The 24,863-nt window shown below is 42.1% G+C and overlaps 1 protein-coding gene across 6 annotated transcripts in view; it reads right to left on the bottom strand.

Annotated features, from left to right (window-relative positions):
• Positions 1-24,863, bottom strand: part of HTT (huntingtin) — a 204,258-nt gene that overhangs the window by 150,989 nt on the left and 28,406 nt on the right. For 2 of the 6 annotated variants that reach the window (XM_006128263.4, XM_006128261.4), the window contains exons 8-12: positions 21,295-21,473; positions 20,594-20,798; positions 18,644-18,691; positions 3,230-3,310; positions 1,507-1,871 (exon numbers count right to left, since the gene is read on the bottom strand). In XM_006128263.4, coding sequence (XP_006128325.1) covers positions 1,507-1,871; positions 3,230-3,310; positions 18,644-18,691; positions 20,594-20,798; positions 21,295-21,473 — 878 coding nt within the window. Of the gene's footprint in view, positions 1-1,359; positions 1,872-3,229; positions 3,311-18,643; positions 18,692-20,593; positions 20,799-21,294; positions 21,474-24,863 lie in introns of all 6 variants that reach the window. The other 4 variants (XM_075930827.1, XM_075930825.1, XM_006128262.4 and 1 more) reach the window with 3 other exon arrangements.

Raw genomic sequence — 24,863 nt, forward strand, 5'->3', positions numbered from 1 at the left:
TTGCTTGAAGTCACAAATCAAGACTGATTATCTTTCTAAAAGAGATGTTACAGCTCAAAGAGAAATTACAGTCTGGATACAGAAATTAAGGGGCTTGAATCTATGGCCTATGTGATACAGAAGATCAGGCTGTGGATCCTTGTGGTCCTTTTTGGTCTTAAGATCTATGAATTTAAAAAAAGCTTAAAACTCCAACCTTTATGATTGCAAATATAACATTCAAAATCTGAACCAATTGTAAATCAATCCAGTGACATCAGCCCAAATATTCAGGCAGCCTGAAGCAACAGCTTTAAGGGAAGTGTGAACACTCCAATTCTCCTTAATAAAGTGTTCATTCTGATGCTGGCCACTACAACATAAGTGTTAATTATTTCTCTATTTAGAGTGTGCAAGAAAGAAGGTCAATCCTATTATGAAGATTTGCACCAACACCAGTTCATTTTTGCTTCATGAGCACTTAGGTGCTAGTCAGAGTTTGAGAAACTACTATTACTCCTCTCCTGCCCAATCTGACCCCTCTTTTGGGCAACAGTACCTGCGTGTCACACTTGTAAAGTAACAAGTTTTAAAAATAACTCCACTGGTCATTTATTCTTCCCAACTCATCTACAATAACCTCACTGAAGTGCTTTTAGGCCAAGCAGTAACAATACATTAAGAAGCCGGAATTGAGGCTTGACAAGCTACATATGTATATTTGTGTCCTTTGCCCAACCCACTAAAAAAAGCCATTTAAAAAAAATCCTCCAAACAAAAAAAGCATTAGTGTCTGTTGAATTGCTCTTTCAACCACATGACATCTTGACCAAAGAGAGATGGGCATGCTAAAATATCTGTAGAGTTCATTACTGAATAAATGCTTGAAGCAAGCATAAAAGCATCAATGGAGCATATATGAAGTTATGCAATGCTCAAATGATATAACAGAAATTCTATAAGTGTGGAATAAGTAGTAGTAAAATTGAATTCTCAAGTGAAAAAGCACAGGCAATAAGCAATATGAAAGTATGACGTTGAAACACACTCAGACTTGAGAAGTATTTATTATTCCAAATGGAGGGTTCACCCTTTAACACTTTCACCAGCTGTTTCAAACTGAAGCAACAATTTGATTAGTTTTAAGGGCTAATATGCTAATAAAACAGAAGCATACATTTAGAAAATTTATCATGAAAACCCCTTAATATTTTCATTCTTTCAGTGAGGAGAGTAATTTTATAGTCTCTTTAATACATACATGTCAAGTTAAAAAGTCTTGTTTTGATCAACTTTTATGTTCAGTAATTAATTTTTTAAAGCAGCAGTGAAAGTGTTAAAATGAGGTCAAGCTCTCAGATAAAGCTATGAGCTGCTGACCTTTTCGGTGTTACTAGCAGAGGACGGAAAAGTAGAAGATGAACAAGTAGATGTGTCCAAGTCTGGACCCTCCATGGAAGAGCTCTGAGATATGTCGGGCCCCTCAGTAGAAGACTGGGATACCCACTCTGCCCGTTGCACACTTACAATTTCAGAACTGTCCGAAGGGGTCACAGCTGAATCTGGACCTTCTGTGGTAGTCTGAGAGCTATCACTAACAGGTGAAGATGCCTGCGTGCCATCATTCAAGTCCATAATGGGGTCTGACTGGACAGTGCTGATTTGGCTGGAGCTCCGACTAAGCATGTCATCTTCTTCTCCTTCAGTAGCTGTGCTGGCCAAATCACAACTGGTCAGGTCTACAGAGTCTGATTGCAAAGTATGTTGTGAACGTGGCTGCTCAGTGATGATGTCATGTCCTGTAGGATCCGCTGCAGAACTTACTATTGATCCAGCTGTTGATACTCCTGATGAAGAAGCTAATTCACTGTTTATCTCACTCTTCATAGAGGCTGAAACAAAAAGTAAATTAATGGTCCAAACTAATGAATCAAGAAAATGTTGTGAGTATACATTAAAGAAAAGATTTAAAAACAAAGGAAAGCAAAATAATCAAGTTCATGTTTGCATCTCAGATGTAAAATTGGATTAAGGGAAAAGACTTAGAAGGGAGCAGGGAATGAAGCAATAAAATATTGTTCGGGAGGTATAGGGATGTTAAAAAAAGCATTTGCTTATCGGATAGTCTTTTGACTAGTCGATTCCCCTGCCCCCTGCTTCCTCTCTCTCATAGGTGGGAAGGGGAGGGGTACTTCAGCTATGCAGCGGCTGCCCCTTTAAAATGCCGCTTCTGGTGTTTCAAAGGGACAGCTGCCCTGGAGCCCAGGCAGTCAGCTGGGGACTCCCAGCTGACCTCAGACTTCGTGCGGCATTTCCCCAGAACCCGGGATCAGCTGGAGAGTCCCCAGCTGACTCCGGGTTCTGGGGAAATGCCGCACAGAGCCCAGGATCAGCTGGGGAGTTGCCAGCTGACTCCAGGCTCCATGGCTTTGAAATGCACAAGAGCCCCCCCACTGGGGATTCACATGCAGCCCGGAGTAAGCAGGACTTGCCACTGGTCCCGGGCTGTATGTAGAGTTCTGCATTCCTCCTTTGAAATGTACAAGAGCCCCAGTGGGACCTCTTGTACATTTCTAAGGAGGAATGCAGAATTGCCTGTAGATTAGTCAATTAACCGCATTTTAACATCCTTAGGGAGGTAAACGCCTGTAAGTCAATTACACATAGTACAACCTTCTTAACTTTTCATTGTTTCTTCTATAAAAACTAACTAGCTCTAACGCCCATATTTAGTCTTTTTTTTCCATCTGAACACTGCAGTCCAAGAACCATCTTTTCTAAACTGTGTGTTAAAATGCCAGAGGGGGGCTTTTAAAATTCAGTAAAAAGAAGTATGCAAATTTGGGTACAAGTCTGAGGAAGTTATGTTTCTAAATAGTATGCACCTTCTATTTTAAAAATATTATTTCTTCAGCTTCTGTTACTATGATTGCTAAGGAGAACAAGCAGATAGCACTTTAAAAAAATTTAACTTTTACGCTGTTTCACCTATAATCCTCAGCTACAAGTCACAGTCAATCATAATCACAGTTCAATTAGACTTTTATCAGTCTTCACACTTATTAAATAAAGGATAAACTGGTAAAAGATGTGTAAAATGTAACTATGTAGCCTTGGGCTATCCCACTTTTTAGTGAATTATATTTTAAGGACAGACACTTATTTACTATTCATGATGGACATACTGACCGGATTACAGATATACAGAAGTTACATACTGCATTCTGTAATAAAAAGAATGCAGATCTACCTGCAAAAGTTGCAGTGTTGACTTCCGAACGTGTTTCAGGGTCATCCTCCAAGCCTTCTTCTTCTCCTAAAAGTACTTTGCCTGGTAAATGACACAGCAATATTAAAGTTTGCTAAAACATTATCCTATACCCTTGAAACAGTCTAAATTCTTTTTAAAAAGAGCAAAGGTAGATGAGGTAATATCTGTAACTAGACAACTTTTGTTCCTGAAAGAAAAGTTTTCAAACTACACAAAGCTCTTCAGGAATGGAAATGTCTCAAGAGTGTCACAACTAAATACAAAGTGAAACAGAGCCAAACAAATCTGTTTCACCTTGTGAGTGAACACCTCTCCCCCCGACATGAATATACATAACTCAAAGGTTCTTTGAGCAAATTATTCCATGTATCCTGTCAATGTTCATGTCATGATCTGCTCATTCTGTTTATCTTATTTTTGTGTGTGTATCATTCTTGTGTGTAAAATTAGGCAAAGAGTAGGGAATACTTTATTATTTTTAAAAGTGTAATGAAAGTCATCATGGGAGGCATCAATGTCTTTGCAGTCGTATGCAAATAGCCTTTTATCCTTTAGGTTTAGCACTGGTTGGTAGGGAGTGGCCAGGTGACTCCTTATGCAATAATGGAATTCTTTAAAAAGAGGAGTTTTCTTTTTTTTTTTTAAAACGACTTTTGGCCAGGCTGCACCTGAAGAAAGGAGCCAAAGATCCGAGGGTAGGGAGACAGCCCTGATTTGGAAGGGCAGCTGGAAAAGTAGTTTTAGGCAGAGTTTTAAAAAGTTTGTATTGAGGTTTCAGTGTAAAATTAGCTAAGCGATTTTCGTACAATCATAGAACAGAACTGGAAGGGACCTCGAGAGGTCATCAAGTCCAGTCCCCTGGCCCCCTGGCAGGACCTAGTACTATCTCTAGACCATCCCTGATAGATGTCTAGCTAACCTGCTCTTAAATATCTCCAGAGATGGAGATTCCAAAACCGCCCTAGGTAACTTATTCCAGCGTTTAACCACCCTTACAGGAAGCTTTTCCTAATGTCCAACCTAAACCTCCCTTGCTGCAGTTTAAGTCCATTGCTTCTTGTCCTATGAACAATTTTCTCCCTCCTCCTTGTGACATCCTTTTATATACCTGAAAACCACTATCATGTCCCTTCTCAGTCTTCTCCTTTCCAGACTAAACAAACCCAATTCTTTCAGTCTTCCTTCACAGGTCAGGTTCTCTAGACCTTTAATCATTTCTGTTGCTCTTCTCTGGACCTTCTCCAATTTCTCCACATCTTTCTTGAAATGTGGTGCCCAGAACTGGACACAATACTCCAATTGAGGCCTAATCAGGACAGAGTAGAGCAAAAGAATGACTTCTTGTGTCTTGCACACACTCCTGTTAATGCATCCCAGAATCAGGTTTGCTTTTTCTGCAACAGTGTAATACTGTTGACTCATATTTAGCTTGTGGTCCACAATTTGTTTTTCTTTTGATTTGTAATCTACTTTGCTCTGCCTGTTCTCACTTATTACCACTGAAATCCTACTGCTTCTAGAAAATAAAAGTACTTTTATTTTCTATCAAACCCAGTGTAAATAATTATTACCTGGGGGAAGCAACCAGTGTGCACATTCCCCTTTTCATTGTTAAAAGCGGCTTACCTAATTCTTTGGAGTTAAATCCCATTTGGGGAGGGGTATCCCAGGAAGTTGGGCCCTAAATTGTACTCTCCTTGGACACTGAAGAGGTTCAGTGTCTGAACTGCTTCTCAGGGGGATGGGGGAGGAGGGATCTCAGGACCAGGTGATGAGAAGCCCCAGAGCATGGGAAGGCAAGTGGCAGTGGTCGTGTCAACAGCACTCCAGGAGACACCCCTGGAGGCGTATTCTATGACCGCACCCCATCACGTGTTACAGTTAAATAAAATTTTTTGTATATTTCCCAGCCCTGAAAAAGAGCTTTGTGCAGTTTGAGAGCTTCTCTCTCTCACCAACAGATGCTGGTCCAATTAGAGATATTACCTCACTCACCTCATATAATATCCTGGGATCAACACATCTATAACGTTGCATACATGAAAAGAGAGTCAGATGTAAAACTGCTTCCCTCCAAAGTAAATTATCTATCCTTGCACTGAAAAAATATCTAGGTTATTATAAAATATGGGGAAAATGAAAAACTAAGAAAAAGAACAGACAGCATCTTACTGTGTACTCAGGAGAGAAGTGGACAATGACAAACAATGAAAGCTGAATATTTTGAGAAGGAATGGGAATCTGTTTATGCAAACTTATGAATTCCAGTCTTATGTATTTTCTTTATACTTATTTCCTTACTGATACCTTTCACTCATCCTTGTTTTAAAGGGAGGTCGTGGTGTCTTTTCTGAACAAAGCAAACATTAAGGACTACCAGCACAGGAATATTCTTATCAGTACAGTCCTCCCGAATTCACAGTCCACTTTGGTTAATTTCACAATCATAGGATTTTAAAAATAAGTAAATTTCAGCCATTTAAATCTGAAATATCACTGTGTAATAACTGTAGGGATCCTGATCCAAAAATATGTTGTCTGCAACAGTTACAAGATTATAAGGGGGAACGACAGGAAGAATATTAGAATCTGCTATTAAAGAGAAACACTAACAATGGGGAAACATACCAAAACTAGAAGACAAGATTGGGCAGGAGTGAAAGGGCTGCAGACGAATTCTAGACTAGGGACATAAAATCCCATGTAACTAGTTAACCGGTTAAACATGAACTTTACTTCACATTTAACCAGTTAACTAATTAAGGAGGGGACTACTCCAGTGCCTGTGTCCCCGGCCCGCCACAAACAGGGGCTGCTCTGGATACCCAGAACAACCCCTGGTCGATGGTTCATGAGAACTGATATCATCACCTGCGAAGGGTGATATTAACTGGTAAACTAGTTAACCTTTCACATCCCTACTCTGTACTCATTGGACAATGTTGATTAACACCCAACCATCTCTCAGAATGGATTGAGAAAAGTGAGGAGGGTCTCACATGTAGGCGTTCTGTTATTTTTTGACAGATCTGCATGCATGTTGTGCTTTGTCAATGGCCAGGTCTATAATATAGACTTTTGTCAGCATAACTATATCAGTCAGGGAGGTGTAATGAAGTGTTATCTCTGACTGACAACTCTGCTACCACAAGCCCTGATGTAGGTTCAGTTGTTCCAGTAAAAGAACAGTTTAACTGGTCCCACCTACATCCACACTGTGAGCCTTTTGCCAATTTGCATATACAGAAAGAGATATACAATAAAGAACTCAGAGTATAGACATAGTCCAAGAGTAAAGCGTGTGTGATTTAGAAGTGCCTTTGCAAAGTCTGGATTACTGGTTTTGATTTTCACAAAATCCCCAAAGGGTGAAACAATCCAGACTATCCACAAGAATGGAGCTCTGGAGAATGGATATGTGAGCTACTCATGAAACTTGAGACGTCCACACTTGTCAAAGGTAACTCAGTTGCAGGGCTTCACATTAAGAAAATGGATACCAGCATTGCAGTCTGCACCTCAGGAGTGATCTTAAAAAGCCAGAAGTCATCCATGCCTGGATGCTACTCATATTCAGTAAATTCAAAAGCATGTGGTATATCCAAGAACTGAATCTAATACAGCAGCTTAATAAATCCCACAATGACATGCTCAGTAAGGGCTATCATACTTCAAGTGTGTACAGCATACATAAAGATGCAAAACTTCACCTAATGCAATAATCCAATATCCAACATGTGTAACAGGGAATTCTGTTTTACATTTCCAGTTTTGTTTTCTTTTATGTTACAACCACAAGACTGCATTAACACAGACACTAGCATGAAATATTCTTGGCTTTATATTTTTCATGTGAAGAAAAAAACAGATCTGATGATAAGAAGAAGCCATACCATGTTTATCCACAGCACTGTGTTAGACTAATCAAGTCTACAGACAAGGAAACGTGAAACTGTAGCATTATGGAATTGTGCAACTCCATAACACTATGGAAAATAATGCAACTGGAAATCTGTTCTACAACAAATGCTTAGGCTTCTCTTTTTTGTGCTGCATCTGCATGAGAACATACTTTTTTTCCAGTATGTAAGTTATAGGTATTTTAAATCATGCAGAAAATGGCTGAGTATGCTTAAGGTTATATTTTGTTCTGAGTCTCAAACATAGAAAACTCAGTATGTGATCATTAAAAGTGAGCAGCAAAAGAAAAAGTAGTAGGTTTTTGCCCTTTTATTTCACAAGGATGCATAAAATGGCAATTTTTCCTTGTTTTTTTACATTTGAAGCATCAGCCTTAAATTTTCCAATCTTCCAGAAAAAAAATGGCCAGTGGCATGACATCAAAACTAAAAAGAAAGTAAAGACCGAGCGAGAGCGAGAGCGAGAGCGAGAGAGATTTATTTATTTATTTATTTATTTTCTGGAAAAAACCCGTAAAATCCAAAACTTCAATACCTATTTAATTCAAAACTGGATACACTTAGAAAATAAATATTTTCCTTAATGAATCAACACCTTGTCTTCATTCAAGTACTTCCTAAAAGCCACTACACTTCTGATAATAAAAAGTAGTATGCTACTCATTTCCCCATTGCTTCAAAGCTTCCTCACATATTTTAGAATTCATATATTTGATTTTCAAGGCCATCAGATCAGGCACTGTGTTTTGTGTACAGACCAGTCACACCATCAAGTGTGAAATCATATGCATATATCCCTATCTCTATGAAAGGATGAGAAAACGACTAGAAGTCCCCCTACCAAAAGCAGGGAAGATATTTGATTTTCCCATCTTTCATGCATTTATCCATTTTAAAGAAACAAATGAGGATGGTTTTTCATTTCCCAAGCAGGTAAGCTTTCAGATTAAGTATAAAGTAGGCTATGAATAAACGCTAATGTCAATTTTAACTTTGTATAGGCCCTTTTGTAAAAAATGATTATGTGGACATGAAATCACCTGATAAATTGACCTTTTTAAGATGCTGTATTACTGAGGTCCAAAACGTAGAGCAATCATTTTAAAAACCATATAGCCTTTCAGTCTTATGGTTGACAAGACAGCCTTCAAAATATGACCCAGCTACAAAAATTGAAGCCTAAATCAGATTCCCTGAAACAACAGCACGAAGTGAATAAACGATACTACAGAGTAGTGGTGGTGGAATCAAATGTTGCTGTGCTTCTCCCTTTCCTCATCTCTCTACCCACTTACCCATGGGGAGAATATTAAAGTCCAATAGCCCCACTCCCAGCAAAAGGAGCAGAGCCTCAATGCTCTGCATGCCAGTAAACTGAAAAAATCAGAAATCCACTGCACAGCATCCAGTTACAAGGGGGATGCATCTTCGAAATTCATGGTAAGAACTATAATAATTAGAGCGAATATGCTATTCACCTATATCAAAGACTACAGGAATCAGTATGGGATTAAAACGTACACAAATAAAGAAATTCAAGCCTGGTCTATGCTTAGGGTACATTTACATGGCATGCTTATTTCGAAATAAGCCATTCCAGAATAGTTATTCCGAAATAGCACGTCTATACTGCAGGGAAGTCTCAAAATTAGTCCGAGGCAGACATCCGTAATGTAGATGTTCTCTCTCAATTTAGAGCCCAGGGGAGGAATAGCAGCCCCTCACTTGGGCCGCTCTATTTCAAAATAGCAGCAGTGGAGCATCACATGCCTTATATTGAAATAGCTATTTTGGAATAGGCGTTATTCCTCGTAGAACGAAGTATACAGATTTCAGAATAAGCCATCCATTATTTAGAAATAACGGAATAGCTGTGCAGACGCTAACTAGTGTTATTTTGAAATAATGTGATATCAAAATAATGGTTCAGTGTAGACGCACCCTAAAAGTTTAAATTGAACTTAGCTGCATTATGTCAATTTTCTAAACAACGAAGCCATGTCACCAAGACCATTCTGCCGACCTTGCATGGTCAACTTTAGGGAAGTGCAAATGCAGTTCTGTGAAAGTTAATGTTCTTGAACCCTGGGAGGTATGAAGAAATTACTCACCCTGTGAAGTAACGATTGTTCTTCGAGATGTGCCCCGTGGGTGCTCTACTCCGGGTGTCGGGTCCCGTCCCGGCGCCACGAATCGGAGAGCTATCAGAGCCGTGGTCCTCCGGACCGCGCATGCGTGGCTGCCCAAGGCGGCGTTCGCGCCTTTGATGTGTTGTGCGTGGTCCGGCTTGCTCAATTCCTCTCAGCCGCTCCCTGAAATGAGAAAATGAAAAATTCCGGAGCGGGGAGGAAGGGCGGGTCGTGGAGCACCCACGGAGCACATCTCGAAGAACAATAGTTACTTCACAGGGTGAGTAACTTCTTCGAGAGGCCCCGTGGGTGCTCCACTCCAGGTGACTTCGGAGCAGTACTCGAACACTTGAGCGCTCCGGAATTAAAAGTTTTTGGACATGCAAAAGAACTGCTGTAGCCACAAGGGAATCGGCAGCAAATTGGTTTACTACAGCGTAATGCCTGATAAAGGTAGAATGAGAGGACCATGTTGCTGCTCGACAAATGTCTTGGAATGGAACACCTCTAAGAAAAGCTGTAGTTGTGGCTACTGCTCTCGTAGAATGGGCCTTGGGAACACACACAAGAGGTTTGTTACGTATGGAGTAGCAGGTTGTAATACACGACACTATTAATCTCGCAATCCGTTGGGAAGTGATGGGTTGTCCCTTGGTTCGCTCCGCTAATGACACTATTAGACGGTCCGATTTCCTAAAGTGTCGCATTCTTTCGATATAAAAGGCTAATGCCCTTCTCACATTGAGCGTGTGCAACAGTGCATCTCAACAGTGAGATCTCAACGTTAACGACTCTTTAGTAAACACTGTGTAAGGAGGTGATGACACGAATGCAGCTATTTCACTCACTCTGCGAGCTGATGTCATGGCAAGCAGAAAAAGCAATTTTGTGGTTAGAAGTTGCAATGGTATCGTAGCCAAGGGTTGAAAGGTGGGGCGTGTCAGAGAATCCAGAACGAAGTCTAAATTCCAAGAAGGTGGTGGTGGTGGTCGTCATGGTGGGTTGAGGTTCATAAGCCCCTTCAGGAACCTCTTTGTAATTGGAGAGAACCCATCCTGACCCTGATGAAACGCACTAATTGCTGCTACATGCACTCGCAGCGAGGCTATTGCAAGGCCCGTGTCGTAGAGATGTAAAATGTAATCAAGTATCTGGGATATCCCTGCGACGTAAGCATCCCTACCATCACTGCTACACCACGTTTGAAATCTGGCCCACTTGGCGAGGCAGGTCTTTCGAGTTGAGTCTTTTCTGCTGTGTACTAATACTTGCTTGACACTCTGAGAGCATGAGCATTCGACTGGATTGAACCAGCGAGCATCCACGCCGTGAGGTGTAATGTTTCAGGTTTCGGATGGGAAAGGGAGCCGTTTTCCTGAGTCAAGAGATCCGGAAGCAGAGGAAGGATGTACGGTGTCCTGATGGACATCTGGTCGAGTATTGAATACCAAGGCTGCCGTGGCCAAGCTGGGGCTATGAAAATTACTCGAGCCCTTTCTATAGTGATCTTTTCCAGGATCCTGGGAACTAGGACGATCGGGGGAAAGGCGTATAGCAGTGACGTTCCCCAATTGTGGAGAAAAGTATCTCCCAAGGAGCGATGTCCGATCCCTGCCCTGGAGCAATAATAGGGGCACTTGGCATTGGCAGCAGTAGCGAACAGATCTATTGAGGGAAACCCCCATTGGGCGAAAATACCGTGTAGAATGTCCATGCGAAGTTCCCACTCGTGGTCGTGGGGAAACAGCCTGCTGAGCGAGTCCGCAATAGTATTCTGGACACTCGGCAAATAGGTGGCTGTCAAGATGGTATTGATGCGGGTACACCAGTTCCTCAAGCGCATCGCTTCTATACAAAGGGGGACTGGGATCGAGCCCCTCCCTGTCTGTTTACATAGTACATGGTGGCAATATTGTCCGTAAGGATTCTGACGGTCGTGTTCCTTATATGGTACTGAAAATGCTGACATGCATGACGTACTGCTCTTAACTCGAGAATGTTGATATGTAAGAGCATCTCCTGCGGAGACCAGTGACCTTGAACCGTCATGTCGTCCATATGCACTCCCCAGCCAGTAAGGGATGCATCTGTTATTTGCTTTGACGGTTGTGGACGGTGAAAAGGAATGCCCGCCATAACATTGGTGGACTTGGTCCACCACTGTAGGGATTGTTGTACATGTGATGGTATCGCCGCCACCTTGTGAATGCTATCCTTCATCGGAGTGTATACTGTAGTCAGCCAGTGTTGAAGGCAGCGAAAATGTAACCTTGCGTTTTGAACAATAGTTGTTGAGGCAGCCATGTGTCCCAGTAGTTGTAACGGCACTCTGACGGGAATCGTTGGAGCATACGTCAGCGTGTGAACAAGATCTTGAATAGCGGCGAAACGTTCGGCGGGTAAATAAGCGCGCGCTGTTCTTGAATCGAGCCTCGCCCCTATAAAGATCAGATCTTGTGTAGGTTCTGGCGAGGATTTCTGCATGTTTATGAGTAGACCCAGAGAGTGAAAAACCTGAGGCTGTTGTCACCATGTGTTTGGCCTCTGAATAAGTTTGGCCTCTTAGGAGGCAATCGTCCAAGTATGGGAAAATTGTCACTCCCAGCCTGCACAAGTGTGCAGCCACTACCGCTAAGGTTTTGGTGAAAACTCTGGGTGCACATGCCAAGCCGAAAGGTAGTACTCTGTACTGGAAATGTTCTTGACTTAGCTGGAAGCGGAGAAAACGCCTGTGTGCCACATGGATCGCTATGTGGAAGTAGGTGTCTTGCAGGTCGAGGACTGCAAACCAGTCTCCCTTGTTCAACGGTGGAATGATGGCATTTAGGGTCACCATCTTGAAGCGATGTTTCCTGAGGTAGCGGTTTAGCTTGCGTAGGTCCAAAATGGGTCTCCACCCTCCTGTCTTCTTTAGGGTAAGGAAATACCGGGAATAAAATCCTTTTCCCCGAAACTGACTTGGTACCCTCAAAGGGTAGATCTTCTACTTTATTCTGAAGCTCCCGCAAAGTTCCGGCGGATGATAACCAGGAAGACCGCCTCATTGCGACCCCCGTAGCCGTGGCCCGTGCAGCTGTGTCGGCCACATCCATGGCCATCTGCAAAGTAATATTGCAGGCTATATATCCTTCTTGGACTATGGCCTTCAGTAAGGGTTTCTTAGCATCAGGTAGATATTGTAGTAGCTCTGTAAGCTTTGAATAGTTATCAAATTTGTGGTTAGAAAGGTGGGCCATATAATTTGCGACTCGTAACAATAACGTAGCTAAAGAGTAAACCTTTCTTCCAAACACATCCAATTTTTTATTATCCTTGTCTTGGATTGTATTCTTATATTGAGGAGCCTTAGCCCTCCGCTGTACCGCATCAACTACAACAGAGTTGGGTTGAGGGTGGTTGAAAAGGAAATCCAGTCCTTTAGCAGGTACGAAATACTTCCTATCAACCCTCTTACTAGCTGGGGCAGCCGATGTGGGGGTCTGCCATATTTCGTCTGCCACTTCCATGATTGCCTCATCGATAGGGAGGGCGATTCTTGCCCGTTGTTGCTGCCGCAAATTCTTCAAGATATGATGTTTCTTCTTGGGAACGTCTGTTAACTGTATTTCCTGTGTGTTTGTAACCCTTTGGAATAGGTCATGGAACTGCTTCTGGTCATCCAAGGGAGAGGCGTTATCTGGAATCATTGCTTCATCCGGTGACGATGAGGAACAGTCAGCTGGAGAAATGTGTGGCTGAGGATCTTCTGTCTCGGACAGTTGGCCCTCTTCTGGTTCTGAGTGATCCTGATGGATGGGTAAGTTTTCTGATGGAGGCGATGAAAACAATCTTTGTGGACGCTCAGGTAAGTGCTGCGCACTAGGTGATATAGGGGTTCTTCATGTACCCGTCTAAGATAGAGTAGCATGTCCAGGGTGGGGGCGATCATATTCAGCCCTATGGTAGCGCCCATAGTAATGGTCAGACCATGCTGGTGAGGAGTACCTGGAGGATCTTGAACTGCGGATGTAGTAGATCCGCCGTGGTGACCGCCTAGGTGATCTATGCCTTGATGACCCCCTTGGGAAGCGAGAACTTGATGGGGGGCGTCTAGTTTCTATATAGACCGTGTCCCCATGGGAAGGTCCTCTAAGCACTTGATGAGATGGAGAAAGGCTATAGTCCCGGTGCCTTCGGTACCTGGGTGGAGAAGGAAGGCGATGGGGAAAGCGCCCTGTAAGTTTCTTTCTCTGCAGCTTTGCAAGGCAGTGAAGCCTTGTCAATTTCATCTGCTGGTGGAGAGCTCGGGGCCGCACGCGGCTGTAGTGCCTCTATCGCCACATGGGGGCGGCGTTGACGGTGCCAAGGAAGAGCCCGGTGCCAGCAGATCAGCCCATGGTGCCGCCTGAGAGACTTGGCGGCTCGGCACCAAGGGGTTTAAAATCGCCGCTGCCGGTGCTGCTTGGGCGGCAGTTGGCGGTGCCGGCTTTCGCAGTCCTGCAATCGTCGGCTTCTGTGCAGTTTTTGGAGCCGGTGCCGGTCTCGTCTGTCCAGGCGCCCGTTTCTGCCCTGGGGCCGCTGACCCAGATGCCTCGTCAGGGCATCTCATTTTGGTGGTGGCTGGCAACGATCAAGCTGGGTACACCTTAGTCTTTTTCGTAACGGCTGTCCCGGGAGACGTTGCCTGCCGTTTCTGGGCTGCTGTGCCCGAGGCAAGGATGGTATCAGACTCTAGCGCCTTTCCATAAAGGATCAGCTTCAGGCGCAAGTCCCGATCCTTTCGAGCCCTCACCGTCAGTTTGCTGCGGTGGATGCATTTTTGAGGGACATGCGTCTTACCCAAGCACCTGACACAGGAATCATGCCCGTCGGATGCCAGCATGGGTTCTCGGCAGACTGAGCATTTCTTAAAACCGGGGGACGCCGGCATACTGAAGTAGTGGGGAGAGAGAAATTGACACGTACAATGTCTCCTACGCTCGTCCCCCTCAGGCCTTTTTTTTTTTTTTTTTTTTTTTTAAAAACACAGATAGCCGTAGAAACTGTCCAAAGTCTGTAGAAAACTGGCTTTTGGTTTTTTTTTTTTTGTAGAACTGGTCAATTTAACGCAAAAGTAAGGAAGGAAAGAGTTCTGAAACTATTTACAAATGTGAAGGCTCTGGGAGAAAACCGTTGGAAATGAAACTGACAAGAAGGAGCTCTCGTCCGCGACCGAGGGCGGCTGAGAGGAACTGAGCATGCCGGACCGCACACAACACATCAAAGGCGCGAATGCCACCTTGGGCAGCCACGCATGCGCGGTCCAGCGGACCACAGCTCTGATAGCTCTCCGATTTGCGGCGCCGGGACAGGACCCGACACCCGGAGTGGAGCACCCACGGAGCCACTCGAAGAAGAACCTACAGTGTTCTGCAATGACCACTCTGGCCCGCACTTTCAACTCTGCTGCGCTCTAGGTACACAGGAAAAGCCCTGGGAAAATTTGAATTTCAGTTCCTATTTGGACAGTGTAAAGAGCAGAGCTGGCAGCACACCTGACCATGAATGCTCCAGGTTGCAAATGAGCTCCAGCACGGAGCACACAGGAAATCCTAGATCTGACTGCAGTGGGGAGAACAATCTGTGCAGGCAGAACTATGAAGCAATGGAAGAAATTCTAGTACAGTAATTCCTCATTTAACACTACAGATATGTTTCAGAAAATGATTGTGTAAAGTGAAAACGTGTTATGCGGGGTCAATTTTCCCATTGAAAATAATAGAAAAGGTGGGGGTTGTGTTTCAAGTGATGGTGTCTGTTGGAACCAGGACATTAGGTTGGGGGAGAAAGGAGACTGGGTTACAGGAGGAGGGGGGGGGGGGGTGTTGGGCTCTGGGAAAGGGAGGAGAGGGGAGGGGGATTGGGTTGGGAGTATGCCCCTGTGACAGGTCTGCCGGGACCCGCACTGTGTCCGGCGAGAGGGGGAGGGGTCCGTTAGCAGCAAACAGCGCAGCGAGCTGTGAACCCTCCGCTGTTTTGCAGGGAGGCGGGGGAAGCCCCGTGCAGCCACTGGCAACGGGCCGGCTGGGGAAACCCAGCCGACAGCCTACAAGAGCGGGCAAAGGGGGAGTCAGCAGGCAACAGCTAGTCCGGCAAGAGGGAGTCAGCGGGGAACGGTGCAGAGAGCGGCAAACCCTCTGCTGCTTTGCAGGGAGGCGGGAGAAGCCATGTGCAGCCACCAGCAATGGGCTGGCTGAGGAAATCATGTTATTCCGGGGGTGGTCATGTAATTCCAAAGCGTTCCCAAAAAAAAAATCATGCTATCGCGAAAAAGTGTTAAGCGGGCACATGTTAAATGAGGAATATCTACGCCAAAAAATACACAGAACATGGTGAAAAAAGGATAGGCCAGGGACACCTAGCAGTGCTGCGTGAAAATAAATGAACTCAGGAAAGCATATCAGAAGACAAAAGAGGCAAACAGACGATCTGGGTCAGAGTCATAAACATACCACTTCCATGAGCAGCTGCATGGAATTCTAGGGGGTCCTGACCAGTGTCCTATAGGTGTCTGTGGATACCTCCCCAAGAGGCTCTTCAAGCAGCCTTGGGCAACAACAGGGACGACATTGTTATGAGAAAGGAGGAGGAGGAGCCTGGCTCAGCCCCTTGTTGTACCACCGGCTGATCTCCCATTTTAGGCTTCAGAAAATGGGGAGGAAAGTGGGGGCATGTGAGTGACAGAGGGAGGAAGATGAACATAAGAACAGCCATACTGGGTCAGACTATCGGTCCATCTAGCCCAGTAGCCCTTCTTCCAACGACGAATGCTACATGCCCCAAAGAGAATGAACAGAACAGGTAATCAAATGATCCCATCCTGTGTTGCCCATTCCCAACCCTGACGTACAGGTCAGGGACACCAGCTCTACCCTGTAAGCCGCCTTGGATATTTTAAACAGAAAGGCAGGGTTAAAATGTTAAAATAAATAAATAAATACCCATTCTAGCTCATAGCCATTGATGCACCTATCTAGTTCTTTTTTAGCCCTGATAATATCCTGGCCTTCATAACATCATCTGGAGGAAGTTCCACAGATTGACTGTGCATTTTGTAAAGAAATACAGTAAAACTCCAATAGTCCGGCACTCCTGATAGTCTGGCATCAAAATAGCAAGAGCCTAGTGAGTGAGCTTTGGCAAAAAATGAGTCACAAGGTAACAGCGGCAGCGGCTGAACTGAGCCGAAAGGGTAAAAAAAGGCTTAAAAAACTAAAACATTACAGTACACTGTACACAGTATGTACAATAAAAAGGGTTAAGAACACTTTATATACAGTATATAATGTATACAGTGTGTGTATATATATATATATATATATATATATATATATATATATATATATAACCATCTTATAGTACCTCCTGATAGTCCAGCATATTTGATAATCCAGCACCACCTAGGTCCCATAGGTTCCGGATTATCGGAAGTCTATTGTACTTCCTTTTGTTTGTTTTAAACCTGCTGCCTATGAATTTCATTTAGTTACCCCTTGTTCTTGTATTTTGGAAAAAAGAGTAAATAACACTTCTGTATCTACTTTCATTACTCGTGTGTAGATTTTATAGACCTCTACCTTATCCCCACTTAGTCTCCTCTTTTCCAACCTGAAAAGTCCCTGTTTTATTAATCTCTCCTCATATGGCAGCTTCTCCATACTCCATTTTGATTGCCCTTTGCTGAACTTTTTCTAAAGACTATCTTTCTTGAGAGATGTGGTCCTACCATGGATTTATATAGAGGCAAAAAAGCAAACAATGTTGGTAATCATTAAGAGAGGGATAGAGAATAAGACAGAGACTACATTAGTGCTTCTACAAAAAAATATGGTATGCCCACATCTTGAATACTGCATGCAGATGTAGTTGCCTCATTGTTTGCTTTTTTGACTGCTACTGCACATTCAGTGGATGTTTTCCAAGAACTACGCATAATGGTTCCAAAAATCTCTTGAGTGGTTTGAGACCCATAGCTGTATGGTTTGGATTATGTTTTCCAATGTGCGTTATTTTACACTTATTGACACTGAATTTGGTCAGGCAGTTTTGTTAACTCTTTGGTCAGCTTTGGAGTGAACAATCCTGAATACATTTGGTATCATCTGCAAATTATCTACTTCACTGTTTACTCCCTTTTCCAGATATTTACAAATACGTTGAATAGGACCGGTTCCAGTGCAGACCCCTGGGGGACCAGTCTGTTCTGATGGAGTGAGTAGGGGCAGGGCGTCAGAGAAGAAGTGGCACAGGGGTATTTCGGTTTATGTGATTAGATAATTAGCAACCCTAATCCCTGTTTCTCTCATTAAGATGTTTTCCTGTCACTTTAAATACTCAAGAATACTGTAGTTTAGTGATTTTCACATATACAATCACCAAGTAGAGGGACTATTTGGAAGTGTAAATTAGATGCTGTAATGGCCCTAACTGGTGTAGTGGAAACAAATGCTTGTTGAATCCCCGTTCTACTTCTAAATTGTTTCTCCCAGGAAAGGTATTTTTCTCCATTGTACTTCCTTCTCTACACTGGAAATCCTACACTGGAATTCACTAGCACAGACATCTGTTTCCATGCTAAACGTCACACAAGCCAAAGGGATTTTGCACCGGCACAGCAGAAGTCAGCATGAATGAATCCTGACAGGATAGGGTTTATAATGATTTCATTTCTGCTGTTAAGCTTCTTCAGAAAACTACATAAATATGATTAAATATGAAGTACCTTATTATGGCCAAACTGTTCACAGAACATCTAAGGGTGAGCACTCAAACTAAGATTTGAACATTAACATCCAGTGACAGAGAAAAAAATAAAAAAAAGATAGGTAATACGGTCGTAAGTGAGCAATGTTAGTCATCACAGGACAAAATGACTAGATTAGACACAAGTGGCATTTTAAAACATGCAAGCCACACACATGCATTAGTGGAAAAAAAGATCAAAAAGCATAACAGAATTAAATTAGAAAATTAACTTTTATTGGTTTCATTCCCATCCAAATATTGTTGTTAAAGGGGAGGAAGGGGTAATTTGGCCCCGTCAGAGATTACTTTAACAAGTGCTACTTAAAAAGTCAAAGCTGCATCATTGAAGGCCAGGATCATTCGGCCAGCAAAGCAAGGAAAAAAATAGTAATATTTCTGTTTAACTGCTTTACTAAATTTGGTTGTAATGTCAAACTGGCAATAGTTAGATGTATACTCTTCAATCCCAGCTGCAAAGAGAAATGCATTAGTGAATGGAGATAAAAATTTAGCAAGACAAGAAAGTGAAAAATCAAAAAAAAAGAATGTGATTAAGAAATTGTGATTCTGAAGATAGTCACCTTTTTGTTTTCTTGACAGAACAGGGCTGCATGAAGACCCCCCTCTAGCTGCAAATCACAAAGTAATACATCAGAGTAAAGAACAAAGCTGCTGAAATTAAGCAGGAATTCTAATAGCCTCATAAGGTCATTAGATAAACATTAGAAAATTAAATAGAAAATCTCTTAAGGTTTCAAATCCTTGTGAGGTAGAATATCTCTAAATGTTGTACTCAAACACTTCTTCGCACTACAGAAAAAAAACTCAGCTGAAGTTTTGTATACTTTTAAAAGCACAATTAATTTGTCATTGCAGTATTTTTTTTAGTGTGGCTAATGAATTACCACCTACTAGCAGCAAACTTGTATATTAGAGATTGAAATGTTCATTCTTTCCTCTAATGCAGAAAATGAGTTCTGCATAAAAAGCAAAGTTTTTTTTAAAGTCCAATCAGGGATTAAGATTTTCATTTCAGGAACTTAAAAGAGTGAAGATAGTATTTTATTTATAAGAACATGCATCTCGGACAAAAGCATCAAAACCTTAAAAAACAACTACAGACAAGCTTAATTTATCTTGGTAGTAGGGCTGTCAATTAGTGGGCATTAACGCCTGCGATTAATGCAGGGCAGAATTAACACATTAAAAAATTAACTTGAGTTAATCGCAGAGGTTAGCAAACCAACATGAACTGCTTCAGAGACCATCTCCGGTAAGCCGCAGTAATGCAAACCGCCACCAAAGGGCAAACAGAAAAACAAAGCAGCCAGAAAGGAGGGGAAAAAAACTGAAGCGGTGGTTCCAGCTCCAGTGGAGAAGTAAACAAGAAAAGTAAAGATCCTGACACACATCCCTCTCCCCTCCCAGATGATCATATATTTTTTTTTTTTTAAATAAAACAGTTGGGGAGGGAGGGCTTGCCCAAACTGTCCACACACACACACACACACACCCACCCACCGCAGGGCTCACCTAAGCCACCTCTCTTTGCCTCCTGGGGCTGGGACTAACCCTCCCCCCCACATCTTATTCTGGGGCTGAGTCCCCCCCTTCCGAACTCTGCACTGCCCATGGTGGGGTCCACAAACACACACACACACACACACACACAGAGCCCAGGGGCTGCCCCCCACCCCTGAGCCCTATGCCATCTGCAGGCCGAGTCTCCCCTCTCCCCCAAACTCTGCAGTGCCCACAGCAGAGTCTACCTCCCTCTGGCCCTGGGCCACCCACAGCTGGGGCAGAGATAAAAAAGGATACATTGATTATATAAAATTTAAGTTCAGCTTTCATGATAGAATTTGTACTACAATACTTCAGTGGGGTGAACTGAAGGTTTTTTTTTTTTGTTTTTTTTTACAGTGTAAATGCTTTGTAATAAAAAATAAATACAAAGTGAGCACTATGTACTTTGTATTGTGTTATAATTGAAATCAATATATTAGAATATGTAAAAAGCATCCAAAAATATTTAAATAGATAGTATTCTTATTACTGTTTTACAGTGTGATTAATCGCAATTAATTTTTTTAATTGTGATTAATTTTCTTACTCGCTTGACAGCCCTACTTGTTGGTAAACTGGACAACTGATAATGAGCTTTCATAGTTAATGTACATTTTTATTAGATCAGCTTTCCATGCATCACGGTTGCCTGGTGAAAAGATTGGTAATTTTCTCATCAAGTCATCAAATAGAATGGTGGTCTGACAACTTCTGGTTAAACAAAAGGAGGTAAGCACAAAACGTGAGACTGTGCTAAGATATTTATGTTAAGAATTTTGAGCCACATTCCCATATCTCCAATATGTGCATAAAGAACCTGCACACCTGCTTCTGAAAAAGCTCGAAGTTTCCATACACAGGTTTTTAAATGCTATTTTTTTAAATCATTTTGGCTAATTCAGGATTTTAAAAAGCCTGCAATGTATGCTTTGCTCTCAGCTAAAAACACCAAAAATATTGCTTACCTATAAGCTCTAATATGCTTCCACTGCGGCTTCTGCTGATAGACTCATCTTTGGATACACTGACCTGTGTAATGCCCCCTGAAGTGGTCAGGGCATGAAGAAGATCAGGTGGTGGCGTTCTAAAAAGTTGCTGTAATAGTTCTAAAGCTCCAGTCACAACGTTATGGTCCTGATGCTGAGTGTAATGCAAAGTCAGCTCATAGACCTATAAATTGAAGAAACCTTAGAAAGTAAATATTTATAGCTATAGTCTTTTCTAAATAGGTTCATACACCACCCTCACAGCCATGTTCTAATCTTCCAGTAGTGCATTAAGTGATGTGATTAACATCTGTCAGATAAAGTTTGTTTTCCCTCATCCTTTTCCCACAAAGAAAATTCTATGAGTAATGTGGGGTTTTGTTTTGGTAAGGTTTTTTATTTTAAAACAGCATATATATTGCTATATTAGAAAAGGCAAGTCAAGTACGTTTGTGATGGTCCTTAGTGCCTACTAATAATTCATAATATTGCCATTGCACTTTGTAGTGATATGTATTTTGCCAATCACAAAATAAAATAAAATAAAAAATAAACCCTTCACAACTCAGAAATAAAATAGTTGATGACAAATATGAGAAATAGAATATAGTGTATATTACAAGGATGTTTATTGCCTCAAACCAATTAATACTTAAAATGAGTTACAATTTGACTGTCACCTGTATAAGCTGATCTGGAGAAGGTGAAATCTCTGTTTCTTTTCTTGTTACACCAAAACTGCCTTTCAGACTGGTATCCTTCACTTGCTGCTGCAGTAATGGTATTAGATACCTTAGTGTGAGCAGTACTCCAAGAATTAAAAGAGTAGGATGTTCATCTTCCACAGGTACTAACAGACCTGCAAAAAAAATGACTTATCTTATTGGTAATACAAGTACTATGCAGCAACTCAAGACGATATCAACAGTTTTTACTTATTAAAAAAATAACACTATGTCAGAAGCATTTTTAAGAGAGATGGAAAACAAAAATGGTTTACTACCCTGTTCTGAAATGGTTCTTCAAAATGCACTTCACATTTTCATTCCACTTCAGGGGTATGTGTGTAACCAACTTTTCTCTTGGTTTATCCACTGGTGCAGGATTGAGGCCATTAAACCAGCTCCCTGCATGCACAAGATCCAGCATGCCCCTCTCCTCATCCCTCTGTTTCAGAGGCAGCAGTGAAGGGCAGCAGGCAGCTCCCCATGCATACCAAGAGCCTGTGTGTAACCATGTACATTAAGTGATCAACCCAGGCTCATCAATTAACCATGTACATGGTTACATTTTCTTATCCGTAGTAGGTACACTGGCATATGTAGGAAAAAAATCCTGAATTGAATCTTGTGTCAAAACTAAAAGGCCTTTCATCATGACACAATTGTAATGAACAGCTGGTATGACAATGTAAAAAAAATCTAGCAATGTCCAAAAAGACAGCAACGTATGAACATTCTCCTAATCTTTATAAACATTTGTAATTATATGGCCTGACAAGTAGAATTCTACTACCTTAATTATGATTTTTGATGCAGAGGCAAATATATAAAAGTATGTAAGGAGGGTCAGCTCTCAACATTCATAACTCTACCATCATCCTTGGTGCAGTAATTATTAAAAATGCTACTTCCTTCGAGAAACGCAGCAAAGAGCAGGCAGCAACCAATTCAAAGAGCAATCCCGTCATCATTTCTGGCACCAGACCCAGAAAGGAAAGATCTAGGACACTGGGATATAAACTGTCCACACCCTCCCAAAATCTGACAAATGGACCAAAAAATACCAAGTCCACCCTTTGTGGAAAGCAGAGATCATTTAGGCAGTTAACGGATATGCCTTGTTGTTTTTGGTGGAACAAGTAATCCAAAACATGTTGGAGAGAAGCTAAGATTGGTTAAACACCTTTCTGTCTTGAATATAAGGATAATCATTTCAACTTTAACAAGTAAGAGTATTGTATAGATAGCTTTCGGATATTCAGGAAAATGTTTGCACGTGTCCTTGAACACTCTGCCCCTTCAGGAATTAAACATGGAATATCTAGGCTAGGGGTGGCCAACCCACGGCTCGGGAGCCGTATGTAGCTCTTCAAAGAAAAACTTGCGGCTCCTGCACCAGAGGCTCTGAAAGGGTCGGCATCCTATGCAGAGTTCAAAATGGTCACCTTAAAAGGGCAATGCCTGCTCTGCTCTTAAAAGGGAAAATTACAATTCTGCACACCCACCTCAACAGGACTATTTTGAGACAGCTACTGTCCTTAAAAGATCTTGATAAGACTTGTAACGTAAGGAATTTTCAACATATAAGAAATCCCATTGAACTACAGTCTCACTTGGCGATGAGGATGATGAGTGCAAAGACGACTGAGGCGGATCCTGCTTTAGTGCAGTATGTAGACATTTCAAAGCCAGCAGGCCTGGGAGTCTCGCTTGGTAACAACAATAACCTCCTGAACCGCTTCATGTGTTTCATGAACGTTATCTATTATAAAAGCTACAAAAGGTCCTTGACTCTGGATATCTGGTTGACAGGAGCTCAACTCCATGGATGAAAGAGAAGGCGAATGCTGCAGGACTGCAAGTTACCCAACCATGATGGTGTTGTACCTGATGGTGCTGAGGTTCAAGAGCTTCACTCAAATACACCGCTACAAGGGATGATATGCTAGTTTACCCCTGCAGTGCACAGATCTAGAAAGTGCTATGTGCACTCATGATCCCAGAGAACCAGCATGTAACCTGGGGGGAGGGGAAGGGCACCACAGATGGGAGTTGCTCCAATGAGCCTCACAGGGTTGGAGGAGCGCTCAGTCTGAGGTGGGCAGGGAAGTGGTCTAGCACCTACCAGTTAACCTTCTATATCCCTAACTCAAAACTTAGTTCCTCAAATACAGAAAGCCAGCGATATCCTTCAAGGATGGCTTTTAAAGAAGGAAAAACGAACATGAGAGGTGCTTCAGGAAATGTAGGCATCCACTAATGAGAAGCAATTAGAAAGTCAAAACAGATACCCTTGGGGGGAAAAGAGCCAAGATCCTTCTCACCAAAAGATAACTCTGCTGCATACAACCATGGTTTCCTCACATTTTGTTATCCTTTTCAGATCCTAGAACAACCCCTCCCAATGCTCCAACTGTATGCTTCCCTTCTTTGATTTACCTTTCAACATCAGAGAATAATCTCTGACACCCTCACTGGGCTGTGTCCATCTAAACAATGAAATAATTATAACATTGATTTGGATTTTAGTTTTTTTCTGTTTTTTTATGAAAGCTGAAAAATACCATCATTTCTTTGCCAAGTCTTATTCTTTTAGCAATAAATCCTTGTTTATTGCATTAATAGAACTAGAATTAGAAAAACATTTTCATAGGTGACAGACTAATGAAACTGTTTGTCCTTCAAACACATGGGGAGTTGTAATTTACTATATTACTCAAACTTTTCTTTTTTTCCATTAGATACATGTATCTGATTTGGGAAGCAGTGTTGAGTACCATAGAGGTATGTCATTATGTGTCTGTAAAAGTCCCATTGACAAAAGACAAAAATTAAACCTACCTATTTTTTCATTATGTTGATTAAGTGTACCATAGAGTAGCGGCCCTCAACCTTTCCAAACTACTGTACTCGTTTGGGGAGTCTGATTTGTCTTGTGGACACCAAAGCTTCACCACACTTAAAAACTATTTACTTACAAAAAAGTGCCAGTGCATACTACTATTAAATAACTACTTTACTTTCTCATTTTTACCTATAATAAAATATATTGATTAGAATATGAATACTATACTTGCATTGCAGTGCATAATGTATACAGCTGTATAAACAAGTCACTGTATGAAATTTTAGTTCATACTAACTTCACTACTGCTTTTTATGTGGTCTGTAGCAAAACCAGCAACTATCTAAATGAGTTGATGTACCTCCTATAAGATCTCTAGCTGCCCCCAAGAGTATGTAAACTCCTGGTTGAGAACCATTAAATATATGGAGACATACCTATCTCACAGAACTGGAAGGGACCTTGAGAGGTCATCAAGCCCAGTCCCCTGCCTTCACGGCAGGACCAACTACCATCCTTGACAGATTTACTCCAGATCCCTAAATAGCCCCCTCCAGGATTGAATCACAACCCTGGGTTTAGCAGGCCAATGCTGAAACCACTGAGCTATCCCTCCCGCCTTTGCCATAAAGCAGACACTTGTTACACTTAACATGAAAGAAAATGTCTGAAGCAAAACTAT

This window comes from Pelodiscus sinensis, chromosome 5 (genome assembly GCF_049634645.1).
Source record: "Pelodiscus sinensis isolate JC-2024 chromosome 5, ASM4963464v1, whole genome shotgun sequence".
Classification (NCBI taxonomy): Eukaryota; Metazoa; Chordata; order Testudines; family Trionychidae; genus Pelodiscus; species Pelodiscus sinensis.